The sequence below is a fragment of the Corapipo altera genome, unplaced genomic scaffold (genome assembly GCF_003945725.1).
Source record: "Corapipo altera isolate COAL_440 unplaced genomic scaffold, ASM394572v1 112, whole genome shotgun sequence".
In the NCBI taxonomy this organism is placed as follows: domain Eukaryota; kingdom Metazoa; phylum Chordata; class Aves; order Passeriformes; family Pipridae; genus Corapipo; species Corapipo altera.
The window spans coordinates 4,772,513-4,786,883 of NW_020884899.1; the positions used below are offsets into that span (position 1 = coordinate 4,772,513).

Genomic DNA, 14,371 nt, shown 5'->3' on the forward strand with positions numbered 1-14,371 from the left:
CAACATGTCAAAATTGTCCAATAGCAATTATCTTGCCCAAGATAAAAATTACCACGTCTGGAAGGATTTCCATAGTAAACTTTGTCCTGGGGTTTACAACACAGTTATAAAAAAATTAATTGAACTGAAAACGTGCACAAGCTCAAAGAATTATGTGGATTTTCTTAAAAAAACAAACAAACAAAACAGTCAAGATGTTTCTTACAGCAATTTTTGTCTCATACATCTGCATTAAATGTGTAGTTCATACCACATTGCAGTGGTTCATTACTGCAGGCAGCACCAGTGAGCAGGCAGGAAATATTTCAGACTTCAAGGCACTTTGAGGCACTTTGCACAGTGCAGTACATGAAGCAGCTGATAAAGAGAACTCAGCAACTGGGATGCTCAGGAGAAGCCAGGTGCACAGAAAGGCTGGCTCGCCCCTTACCATTATCCCACTGTTGTCCCAATGCCACAGGACCTTAAAACCAAGGCTGCCCAGCTATACTCAGACCCACAAAACACCTCACATCACACCATGGGATGGAATCAGAAGGGCTGACTAGGCAGAACAGCAGCAAGGACAACGTTTGAAAGCCTGCAGCAGAGCACCTCAGGCAGGTCCAGCTACTGGCTGAAATAATATTGTCCTACCCCTCCACCACTGACCAAGAGCTCCCATCACTGCAGCAGCCCTGCTCTCTGCCCCAGTGCACATCAAATCCCACATGGAACAAATAAAGCTACACATTGTGGCAGTAGAGCATTTGCACACTTTTTTACTATCTTCCAGTATGAATTAATAGCCATAAAACTTCTGTTGCAACAATTAACTATTGTCCCTGCAGCACTGCAATTTCAAGATATCCCAATCAACACATAATAACTCTCCCTTCCTCATCTTCTATAAACACAGCTGTCAGGGCTTTCATTTTTTTCAAGAAGGAATTATCAAGCTGTATGACTCGTTCTGTGCATATATATACATCTAATTATAACAAGATTTTAGCCTGACCTGTCTCCTAGAAATTCAGATAAACCTGTTTAACAGAGTTCTACAAATAATTTTAAGATCTGTAAGAAGGTATTAAGTGGCTTTTATATGCTAGACTGTAAGCTACGGTATCAGCTTCGGCACGGGCCTATAAAACCTGCAACACACACATAAATTTGTTTGCCTCTCATCCCAAATGGATGTTTGCTCAAGCCATTCAGTGGTAAATGTGTATGGGATAAGATCCTACACAATTCCTACTGAGCCATGGCTGCTCCACACTGGCTCCCAGCTCCATGCCCTGAGCTCTGCTGACCTCCTGGCAGCAGCTCCAATACTGTCTCTGAATGCTCAGCAGCACCTCATGCTGACACCAGACCTCCACTACGATCCAAGTTTCCCCAAGACTGAGGATGCTGCTCTGTGCCAGGAAATTAAGAAATGGAAGTGAAGAGAGAGCTGTCAGATTAGGAAGGTGGCTGGAAAGCACAGAGAAGCTTGAGGGAGAGGTTGAAATCAGTTTGGAGAGGCATGTGAGTACAGCAGGAAGCCCTGCAGATTCCTGTAGCTACAGAAACAAACCACCAGCTTCAGATTAGAGCTGAATGCTGAGAAACGAATACCCAGCTTCTGGTTTTACAGAAAACAAGCACAGCAAATCTGTGCCCATGAGCTCAACATTACTGAGGCAGTCTAATGCCTGCCAGCTCATCTGAGTGATACACCTATTAAAGCATTTACTTTGCTTTCCTTAAATGTTTCTGAACTTAGTGCTTGTAGGGATTGAGGTCCTCGCCAGCCTACACTGTTCCATCAATTTAAGGATATTGAGCTACTTCAGAAGAGGCATATGCCATAGCTTCTGCCTTGAGAACTTAAATAAAAAATTGGATTATCAAAACTGATAAGACTGTGGATTCAGAACAAGGTCAAAGTCCTAGTGCAGTCTATAATTAAACAATTCCATTCTTATTTTGAAAAAAACAGACCAAAACAAACAGAAACTGCCTCTTGCTCAAGTTTTAAAAACAAAAGCCACTTGAGAGAGGAAAATTAAAACAACACAAAATGCTGCCAAAAGGGAAAATCCCAAGGCATACATAAGATCAACACCCTCCTCAAGCAAAAAACCTGCTCTGCATGATCCTCTCCTGTGTCTCATGCAAAAAAAAACTCTTAACACTTTCAACTCTGCCTTCCAATAACAAAGTGCTGTATATTACTAATGTAGGCCCTTAACAGGTTTACAAAACCTTCAAGGTTCTTCTAAAACATTTGTATTTGTTGCCCTGCCTGTTAATAGCACAGGAGGGCATTATGCACAAGTCCTCTAAACGCAGTCACTGAACATTTGCCACAAGTTCTCAACTCCTTCTGTTAAATAAACATGATTTCCCATCGTGCCCTCAGACATAAGCTCTAAGTGATGCTGTATCCCTTTTACACAGGCATATCATCAACTGCACTCTCAAAACACAAGAAGGGATAATTAAGCTCCTTACAGAACAGGTCCAGCACAGGCAGTGTAAGAGGATTCTCCCTGCAGTGACTCAGACACCTATTGACCAATGGGCCTCTGAATCAACAGTTTCATCTCCAGAGAGGTGAAACCCTGGCAGAAGTTCTGAGCACTTGTAGTGCCAGGCCAGTATCAATTATGCTGAGCACTGGAAGCCAGCAGACCACCTTTCTGGACCACAGGCTGAAAACAGCCACGAGACAGTGGCTGATTTGTTTATCCTCCTGGGTTATATTTGAACTGGTGATTCACCACGTCCGCCTTACTAATAACTCCTTCAGCTCATCATTTCAGCCCCCTTCTCCAACCTCCAGAAGTCTTCAGAACTCAGCTATTACTCTACACACACTTCAAGATGAAAAATGCCACTACTGCCAGAAAGGACAACTAATTCCACCACTTGGAACATATACGGCTTTTAACTTTTAAAAACTCTGTAAAACCAAAGAACAACTACTGCACTGGGCAAAATTGTGTGTGTCTTCCCTACAACATCAAATTTGGTCATGGATTTTCATATTGATGGTGTTAAATCCCGTCTTGGTCCACAGAAGAAAAGCAGTGTTCACTAATTATACTTTCATAACATGTCACTAAAGTTCTTCTGTTTCTCAAAACGTTGCAGCAACCTTCTTCAGTCTAAAACTTTTCCTCTTTGGTCTCAAGATGTTTCTGAAATCTCTTCTGTTATTCTGAATTAGAACTATAAAAAGTTATTCTTTGAAGTCTTTCTTAGATTTATTTGCTTGCCAAGAACTCAAAAATAGCTGAGCAAAGCAAGCAGCTACAAAGTTAGCTCTCCATGAGGAAGCATCTGTGCTGTTTTCATTTTCTTGGCTTTTGGGTGGGGAGGGACATTTAAATGGCAAGCAACTGCTGCGAAGGAGGGGAAAAAAACAAACAAACAAAAAAACCACACTGAGGAAAATCTGCCAAGTTTTAGTATTACAAAGTGTTATGAAGCTCGATCTCTTCTGGGATACGTTTAGTGAGTGAAAGGACACAAAACCTCCCTGTTTTCATTTATCAGACGTCCAAAAGAAATCAGCAATAACGTTAGCAAAGTCTGCCAGAAGGTCTTGACCAGCCATCTTAGAAATGTTTCTTCTACTGAGCACAAGGGGGGGGAGAGGGGGGATCAAAAAAACCTGTCCCTCTCACATCAAAGTGCTCACACATACTGCATCTTGAAGTTTCTGGAAGTGTCTTTACCTTCGCTCTCACACTAGAAATACAGACACTGTGAACTAGAGTGCATCACTCCAACAGCAGCTGGAACTAGAATTGCAGAACTGTCACCCCAGAAGGTGAAGAAATTCACTGCCCACATATGTGCATCTTTGCCTCACTTACATATGTAAGTTCCAGAAAGTGACGGTGACACATATCCTGCTAATTAGCATACAGCTATCCAGTCTCCTCATTTTACAGTAAGCAAACACACCATACCAGGAACCTGCTTTAATTGCTAATTAATAGCATAGTTGTCTTTGCGAGGGTGGGAAAAGGTTAATCTTTTAATTGAGCAGTTCTTACAAATCAGAAGTAAGCAAGCAATATTAACTTTACAAAACATGACTTTCCTTTCAATCTGTACTCAAACTAATACAAAAGGCAAAATATTTTATTGATTTTGACTCAAAACAGGCAACATTATTCCTAACAAGAGAATATTACCTTCTTATTTTTCCTGAGCAGTTTACAGAGGGATTAAACACACAACCCAGTAAAACTGGGTGGGAAGACTCACATGAACGGAAACTTCAGCTTCACATTTGATACCCAGATCTTGGCCAGGGTCCATGGGCAATGGAATAATTCCCTTTAATGGGACCCAGATTAAGCTGTAATCTTGATGTTATTCCAAATAAGAAAGTGGTAGGGGTTGAACACAATAATATCACTCAGCTGAAATGTCACTGACTCACCTGTGAAATGTACAGCTGGAGTATAAACAAGAGTTAAATACAATGCAATGTCACTGAAACAAATAATACTTAGGGGTAGCTCAGTGGTAATGCACATCTCTCATTTCGAACATTGTCAGTGAAATTTTATGTTCCTACTGTGATTTTTTTTTTTTTTACCATCCTAATAAGTGCTTCTGAGGAGAAAAGACATACAAGGGCTGTGAGCAGAGGGGAGTTCTGAGGCCTGATTCTGCAGCCTTCCCACAGCATAGTAACTACCAAGCAATTAACTCACCAGCCCCATAAAAGAAACATCACTCAACAGCAGTTGCAGAATCTGGCCTGAGAACTGTTCTCATATTCAGTACTTATATCATGAAATAGTCTTACCTCAGTAAGAGCGTGCAGCTGTCCTTTATGCACACAGACACCCATAAACCTACAAGAAACAAGAAAAGAAAAGTGGTTTGGGCTTTTTTTTTTCCCCCCTCTTTTTTTTCTCCTCTCGAGAAACTAATATAATAAGAACTTCTGGAAACAGCACAAAAGGAGGAAAAAAGAAAAAATTCAGCCTCACAGATACTGCATACTTCACTGTTGATTACTTAAACATCTCAGCACAAAACAAAATCATGTGTCTACATTACAATATAATTTGAATTAGCAGTTCCAAGAGAGCAGGGGAGACAGGTCAAACTCAATATGGAAAATCACTAATTTGAGTATAAGCACAGGCCAGCATATAATGATTTCTGCAGAAAGGAACAGTCTCAGAGTTGTGTTTTAAGGAAGTTTAAGCCAAGTAGTCCACTACTGGTCTGCACAAACAGAAAATTACTTCCCTTTGCATTTTGCTGTTTAAGCATAGAGATGTTTCTTCCTATTCCCATTCCTAACCACTCAGGATTATGAGGGCACATACAGGCTGTAGACTTCCCTGCCCCAATCCCCTCTTTCCAGCACTTGGATGGAAGCAAGTTTTGACAGTATCCAGTATACACACATTCCTCAAGTGTTCCCTACACTGCACAAGGTCCAGACTCCTGCTGTCAATAGTAATGACTGTCACCCTTGATTTTTCTGGAAAGCAACAGAATGTGCCATATATTTAACGTATGAGAAACAAGTGAAAGCTCATTTTTACCACCATCCAAGCTGAACTTAAAAATGACAAAATGCAAACTAATGCTAACAGTAAACAACCCCCATGAGAAAGTTCAGTAATGGTCAAACTGTATAAACTTCAGAGCCTTCCCTGCAGAGTTCAAGTGTCAGTTCTTCCCAGATTAACTAATTCTCAGTTTCATCATGTAGGTTTTGGTCTCAATGAGCAAAAACAAACTGTCAACTCCACAATGTTCAGCAATTTCCATTTTACAAGCAAGAGGTAGAAATGCACAATTCTATTAAATGTGATGGGCATCTCGTGGGGAACAATTTAAAGGAAAAGGACCTTTTATATCCTGAAACACTTCTGAATTTAAAAACAAAAATGATGCAAGACACATGTAGTGCTAGTTCAGCTAAGCTGCTTTTGAAGAAATGAATGATCCTCAATGTTCTCCTGTCTAACAGCTGACTGGTAAATTACAAGCAGCCAAAGAAAAATTATATAGGCAAGATCCTTTGCATAAGCTGAGCTGTGGAAATCTGGTTTTATAACCAAAGAAGCAGCACAACTTGTACCAGAACATCTACAATATTCCCTGAATATGGAAATTTTAATTTGAGAGGCAGTGAAAAACCAATTCCTCTTGCTTCATGTAGAACAACAAGGCATGACCAGGTATTCAGGGGAAAGGGAAGAAGCTTCCTTTAGATACACCACCTACTCAAAATATTGCTATTTCTGAGTTTCCCTTCATACAGCCATGGCATATGAAACACTTTGTAAACAAGTTGACAAATTAATCTTCCTGAGACTAAGAAACCCAGAGCAGAAATCTGTTTCTTAGTGCACTCTGAAAATCTCCAGGGCTATCAGGCATGGTGCTAATGGCTATATTCTCAAGCAAAAATGGAAAAAACCTCCAATTCAATATATGAATTCCACTATTAGACAACTTTTCAAAGTATTTTCTCTTCTGTGAAACGCACTAATTACACAACATTAACCCTGTATGGCAATATTTTCATTTAACAAAAACTGAGGCTAAGTAATTAAAAATAATAATGTTTTCATCTATTTATCACCTCTTCCTTTGTAAAGGTGTATTACACTACTTTCAAATTAAGAATTAACTGTATTGGACATAATAATAAAATACAAATGCATCTAAGAATTTATCAAAATTTTGAAAAAATTAAATTTCTTGTCTCATCTTTACCAAACAGGAAAGACATCACTGTCATTTAAAGACTGGCAGAACTTAACTTTTTCTGCCAATTTGTTTAGGTCCTGGGAAGTCTCAATGGAAACACATTCATTACTTTTATGAACCTACTCTTAAGGCAGCAAAGACACACTAACTCAAGTAATCAAGAGCAAGAGTTTAAAAGTCTTAAACACCTGGGATTTCTACTAGGAATCAGACCTACATTTCTAACTTCAAATCAGAAATTAAAAACAAAGCTCCACATCATGATCTCATGGAAAAAAGCTGGACATAAAGATACCTTTATAAACCCCACATATTTAGAAGCTATTCCCCAGGAAAAGAGAAACCAGATACACTGATAAAGACAGAATTAATGAGTTTACAAGCAACATACTGAAGCCATTTAAACTTCGTGTCACGAATCTCAGTTTTCAGACTCTGGAAAACAGATTGATAGAACAGACCTGTAGTGATCCAAATTCCTGAAAAACTTGTGCTTAGCTGCTTTATCAAGCAATAATAAGCCACTTGGTTAAGCCAAGTACTGCTACAAAACATTGTTGGAAAGGATTTTCACTATAAGATAATACACCCGGCTGCTACCGGGAAATACAATTACCGAGCAAGATTTAACATCTGATTTCAATTTCTGAGATTGCCCCAGATGAGATTCCAAGTTCTGTGGAGAGGAAGCTGTCATGCTGGTCCAGCACAGCTGAGATTATTCCTGTTGGCGAGACGCTCCGTCTCCTGAGCCAAAATGTGCTTGTAGGTGAACTTCAGCAGAATGTCTTGTCAGCCAAAGGTTACACTTCCTATAAGCATTTCTAGTTGGAAGACGCTTCAATGATCCAGTCATCCACAAAGCAGGAGACCACTTGCAGACTTGAGGAAGTTTATTTTCAAGACACAGTGTATCTGGCCTTATCAGGAAGCTGAAGCGCTTCCAAAATCGTAACTAGTGGTTGGAAAAGTTTTCCAGAAGCTGCAAATACGAAGCATGTTACGTGAGTCCACCCTGCTAAATCCAGTGCAGCCACACTTCCACCACAAAATGCTTTCTAACAAATGTCAGCAATCTACAGATGCTGGGAGTCTCATTTTATAAATGAGGCAATTCCCCAATCAGTCTGGAATAGCCTTCCTCCTAAACAAGAGCAAGAGAAGGTAGTCTGGATGTTTCTTAGTCCTTTACAGCTGAAACTACTTCCAGTTCAGTCAGATGGCAAGGAAGAAAATTCTGGACAGAAAAGGGGAAACCGTCTCCTCTGTCTGCAACCTTTGCCTTAATTCATCAAGTAAAACTCACATCCAGCCTCTGTGGACACCCAGACACTGAACACATGCTTCCCATTAAAACAACTTCACTGGGACACATTCCTGTTTTGTGGATAAACCTGGGGCAGCTACACCTCAACCAAATAACTCGATGCCCTCAGAAACTTACTGCTTGTATGAGAAAATCCAGCACTTTGATAACATTAAACATAAGAAACAAACCAAACACACCAATGCAACAGTCTCTAATACGAGCTCAGTAACGAAGAGACAAAAGGTCAGAAGACACCCTCTTATTTCATTGCACTGACTGCTGGAGAAGGAAGAGGGTAAGAATATTAAGTCTGCATTAATGTTTTAGGCACCGTGATAGATTAAAAATGTATTTTAAGTTTTCTACACTGGCATTTTGATTCTGGATAGAGGTAAGGCATTTAGTCTATCATTTCTGTAACATACTACACACAACACATACGGCCTCTCTTCTGCTGCCTTGTACACTGCATTCCTGAAATACTCCTTTTTGATAATCACATTACACAAAGAGAAGGAAAAAAGTAATTTTCTTTCCTGTTAAAGCACTTTTCAATACGACAAAGGATGTTAAAAGACAAAATCCATCCTTCTGGCTATTGTAACAAAAGTCCATCACAAGTAATTTCACAGAAAGGAAGGTTTGAAAGGAGAATACTGCACATAGAAAAAACCCCTGGTATTGTGTTCCCAGGGTGCTAGATTTGTCTCAAAGGAGATGAAATAAAATTCCCCTTGAAAGAAGCTCATGGAATATGCACACACTGTGTGCCTGTTTGTGTGCATGCAGGCACAAGGAGGTAGCTTTAATCAATGAGTCAATCTGCCTTCATGCTCACAGCCAAACATGCAGCAATACCTCCAAGAGCTCCCACGAGAGCACTTAAGACATGAGCTGAGGCTTTCTGTGCACAGAATGGTTTAACTGAAGTCCCCGAGGTACAGACCAAATAAAGAAATACTTTTTCATGCAAACAGTCGTGATATTAAAGACTGAAATTCTATCTCAAAATTGAAGACACGCTAATTTAAGAGACAGCACAGGAGACAGGGAATCTTTGGTAGCACAGCACTTCATTTGTGAATATGAAAAAAACCACACTTGCATGGTATTACCAAAATGAAAAGCTATCAGGTCTCCCAGGCTGCAGCCCAAAGGCTCCCAGCCCAGGGCAAAAGGACAGAGATTTCTTGAGTCCTTTACAGCCCTATTTTCTTACTTTGATTTGGGTAAAAACTCATGACTACAGCATCACATCAGCACTCAGGGAAGCAGCAAAACAGTAAAAACACATTTACAAGCATACACCAAACCTTTCATAACTCTGGTACCAGATCTGACCCAAGCCCTGAACAGCACTGCTCTTTAAATAGGACATAAGCTAATAAGGAAGTGAAGAAATGCTCCAAACCTCTGCTTTCCCTACCCCCAGCAATTACAGTCTTGCCATGTATCACTCAACCTGTATTGAAGTGGTTCAAGTAAACATCACATGGGACAAACCAGAAGTCCAGCTCACTTTTTCATGCATCCCCTCCTCATCTGTTTCGAGGGAAGATGTGATAAGACCAGCACATCCCACACCCAAAGCAGGTTGAAATGGAGATCAGAGGCAGAAAAGCATTTTAGTTCTCCATGTTTAGCTTGTATGTAGGAGTGAGGTGGAGATAGGAGATGAAGGTGATGGTAGAAACAGAATAAAACATGAACACCCTTTGTCTGCTTCTTCCCTGTCCACTCCTGAAGTGTCCCTAAGCTGGTCCCTGGGGAAAAAACCAAAAAAATAAGCAGCTCTTTCATACATAGTTTGCTAAGAACACCAGACATTGACTGAACAAAAAGTTACCCCATTATAGTTAACATATATCCTGCTTCTGGAATCATATCTGCTAATTGAAATGGGAAACAAGAGGAAGGGAGACAAACAAAACTCCTAAATCCCCTTAGTTTTTACCATCATGGCTGTGTAGCTGCAAAAGCTAGACTCATCTGTTGTAAAATATCCTTAACAGACTGACAAAGAGGCTCCATTTTTGCCAAAATAAACTCTCTAAGAGAGGGCAGTTTCTCATTTTCTTGATGGAAAATACATTAAAAATTTATATATACACATATATTTGACCACTGGAATCTTTATGATCCTACCATGGGGGCAGTATACTTACTGGGGACTTAGTAAGTGAAAACTAACTCTTCACTCACATCAGTCTTCTGATCAAGATGGATCTACATAACTGGCCAGGAGCAGAATTTGAGTGCAGAAATAGTGAAATGAGTGGGGAGATTTAAAGTCAGCCTTTCACATAAGAAGTCATGTTGCTTTCAAAGCCTAAATACCCAGATTGGTACCTCACCACATATTAGAAGCAGAGAAACTGAAACACCTTAAACCCAACTCCATCTCCTCAAGCAGTACAAAAGTGTCACTAAGGTAAAAACATGGAGCTGCCTCCAGGTGATCTCTGCTGAGCTGAGGAATGGAAGGAAGTCAGCAACTACTGACAAACACAGTCCAGAACAGTGATCACACTCTGGATCAAAAACCTCAAGAGGCATCTCTAACTCCAAAAAGGAATTGATATGGGCAGCACAGAAGCAAAAGCAGTTTTAAATAGTCAGCAGTATTTATTATCCACATCAGTGCAATCAATGGCAAAACCACCAAATCTTTGCAGTAACATCACTGACAGCTTGTAAAATGTTGCTATACATTTTAGAGCACTGACAAAGGGATGAGTAAAGGATAATAATGAACCTCTCCTCTCTTCCATATCACTTAGTTCATATAAACTACAAAAGTCATAGGACAAAAACACTGATTGAATTACCAATTTTAGGTACCAAAGCATCAGGACACATTCAAAAACACAACCACACGCTCAGCTTAAACAATATTTTAGTACACTAAAATAAATACATCATTGCTAAACCTGACATTCACTTTCTAAAACATTTAAACTGCACATGCTGAAGTGGGTTGAGAGCAGAAATTTGGAGGCTGTAAAGCCAGTATCTAACCAGCTTCATAATTTTACAAGCCATTTGATATCAGAGCACCTCACAGCCCTTCCCCACTGCATAACATGATCTCAGCATTTCAGCCTAAGAACCCACTCGTATCCTTACTGGCTAACAACAGATCAGCACTAAGGAAAGTGGATTTTTTTACAGCATAAGTTAACAGTAGGTAGTCCCAGAGCTTACAGAATATGAAGAAGCTCAGAGGTGTATTTTACATAAAAAGCAGAGTACACCTTCAAGGCATGTGGAAGAGATTCAATGACTAATCAATAGAGAAGTAAACTTGATGCTAGTGACAAAACACCTTGTTCAGTAATATGGAGGAAGAACTTCAAAGGACAGAAATCAAGTGAAGAAAATAATATTAGCAGCAAGCTGAAGTAGCTCATAGCCCCTGGAGAACTTAGTTCTAACTTACATTAGAACTTCTTGGAAGAGGATGTTCCCTTTAAATACTAATGCAAGCTTAAAATTTCCAAAAATGATCCCAGAAAACGTTTCAGTGGGAACACGTTGCTGTAGAACATTTTCCTAGAGGCCTCTCAGCAACACAACTCCAGCTGCTCTTCTTTGACAACACAATGTTGTCAAACCAGCAATACAACCTCTCACCGCTTATCACCATAAGGGCAAATTTTTCAATAAAAGAATCAACTAAAATTAAACACTCTTTTCCTATTTGCATTTTCTGTAGCAATGTCTTTGCTCCCTGTAGCAAGGAGACTCACCTAACAGATAAGAAAAAGGCAGTATTTTTTACCAGAGAACCAACTCTCTCAGAAGAAGCCTCAAATCAAGCAACTAATAAATCAAATGCGGTTTTTCCTTCAAAAAAACTTCTTTCCTTCTTTTCCTATGCAAAGATAAACTGTTTCTATTTAAGTAATTTATTTCTGATGTATTCACTCATAACTGCCTAGTTGAGCACACAGAGAGAAAGATTTCTCTATCAATCTTGGGTAATAACTGGGAGACCAAATGAAATTCTTTTTCTGCTTCAGGCATAAATCAATACATTATTGTTCTTCCTTCAGGACCATCTGTGCAACACCCCTGACTTCAAATTATTCACAGGCTCTAAGGCCAGAGGGGACCAGTATATCAGAGATATGATCTCTTAGACAACATAAAACATTTAAATTTCAGCAATTACTCAGGACTGAGCACAATAACTTTTGTTTTCAGCAACACCTCAGTAATTCCATTCAAGGAGGAGCAAGGTTACAGTAAGGTGCAACTGAACTTTTTGCCTGTCAAACTATTCCCTTCCTACTTTCCCTCATCCCAACCCAAATCAAATTCTTCATTTTGAACAGAGCTGTAGAGATAGATTTTTTTTTTAAATAAGAAACAATTAACAATCCTGAGATCTAAAAAGCCAGACAGATAATTAAATTTTAAAAAATGAGGGAACTAAAAAAAAAAGAACAACCAAACAGAAGGAGGAATTGCTGAGAACAGAGCAGAGAAAATAGACTAAGAATTGTAATTAAGGACAGATTACTACAATACTTGAATAAATATATTGTAATAAAACAAATACAGTTTACTACGAGTAAAAATTATCTAGGTTCACAGGTTTTTGAGGTTTTAAGAAAAAAAAAATATAGAAAACGGTCATGAACTAATGGAATGCTCCCTACAGATATTTAAAATGCTTCCAATATGTGTCCTCATAAATACTGAAGGAAATACTATTGTTACACATCAGTTGATGAAGGATTTTAAGGATCACAAAAGTTGTTCATAAAGGATTTTAGGAACCAGTACTATGTCTGTACTATTTAACAGACAAGTGAAAAAGAGGAAATTAAGTGAAAAAGTTCACTGTGTCTCCAAAGCTTTTCAGAAAGAGCTTTACTGCCTGAGATCAAAACTGGATCCCAGCTGCACAACAGCAGTTTGGGAGAACTGGTTATTTGGTGCACTGACATCACATCTTTAAATTTCATAATGTTATGGCTTCAGCTAATTATGTTAATTGCTTGTCACATCATCATAGAAGAGTAACCAAGACTAAAAAGATTCAAGAAATAACAGGATACACATTGAAACATTTTGGATTTGCATGCAGAAATCTATTGCAAAGCAAGAACTACCTTTTTCCTTTCAGGAGCAGATAAATCAGATTAGTTCAACTCTAGCTTCTTTTCTTCTGTCCCTCTTATACCACCTTGCAATACTACAATAAGAAAATGCTAAAAACTAGGAAGCAGACCTAAAAATAAGCAGCAGCTATGGCACTTTGCATTGCTGATCTGTAAGATTAGTAACCATAGGTTATTTGAATGGTGTTAAATTTGCAATAATTTAAATTCACGGAAAGAAGCCAAATTTCCCTCTTCATATCACTTTACTGATTCATTTGAAATTTAAAATGTGAACACTTGGTTTTTTTCTCTGACATATGTTACTCATTGCTGGTAAACTCCAGATACCAAAATCACGTCCGTGGGATGTTTGGGGTTTTTTTTCTCTCAAGTCTTTTCTTCCTCCTCCCCTTCTTCTATTAAATTAGCAACTGATCCTAACACATTCACAAAAGATATAGTATAACAAAAAAAAAGAAAAAAAAGAAAATAGGACAGCCTTACTAAAGCCAACTTATCTCTATATAATTCAGAAAAAAGCCAGTGTACCTTAAGATGTTTGGATGTGAGAGTCTATTCATAAGTTGAACCTCTTTCAGCATGTTTGCTCTGTTGCTGTTCAGTGTGTTCATCTTCAAAGCCATTACCTGGTCTGAAGTTCTGTGCCTTACCTACAGGATAGAAGCAAAAAATGGTGAGGATGTGAAATGCAAGGCTGAAAATCCAGTAATGTTGTAGTACAATGTAAAGATCTTTCATGACAAATGATGATCTAGACTCCAATTTCTGCAGTTTTTATCACAGAGATGACTTTCCATGAGCATGCTATGCAAATGGAAAAAAGGCATTTTGCTCTTCTCTCACAAGTCACAATGACAGAAAGCTTGAGAAGTTAAAAAAAAAAATTATCAGCTTCTTAGTACAAGTGAAGGAAACCACTTATGTGTCCACAGAGAAAAAGTTTCTTCTCCAAGACCTACAAAACTCACCTTCATTCCACCCATATCCCTCTTTTTTACCCCCTGCAGTGGTTGCTGTCATTGTTCACAGAAGGGGTTATGAGAGGAACAGTTGGCTATGGCTACAGGGCAGATTGTGGAGATATTCAAAATTTGCTTCTGAACCAAGACTACGAACCAGCTCACACACTGAGCGGACAGAAAGCACTTGTGCCAACCCCTGCTGCAAAGCAGAGAGAGGTTCCTGGACACAGTATTGCCTCAAC

General features: G+C 39.1%; 1 protein-coding gene across 5 annotated transcripts in view; it reads right to left on the reverse strand.

The window, feature by feature from the left end:
• Positions 1 to 14,371, reverse strand: part of TESK2 (testis associated actin remodelling kinase 2) — a 113,216-nt gene that overhangs the window by 39,215 nt on the left and 59,630 nt on the right. For all 5 annotated transcript variants that reach the window (XM_027649099.1, XM_027649102.1, XM_027649098.1 and 2 more), the window contains 2 exons: positions 13,696 to 13,817; positions 4,796 to 4,844 (listed from right to left, as the gene is read on the reverse strand). In XM_027649099.1, the coding sequence (XP_027504900.1) occupies positions 4,796 to 4,844; positions 13,696 to 13,817 (171 nt within the window). The remainder of the gene's footprint in view (positions 1 to 4,795; positions 4,845 to 13,695; positions 13,818 to 14,371) is intronic.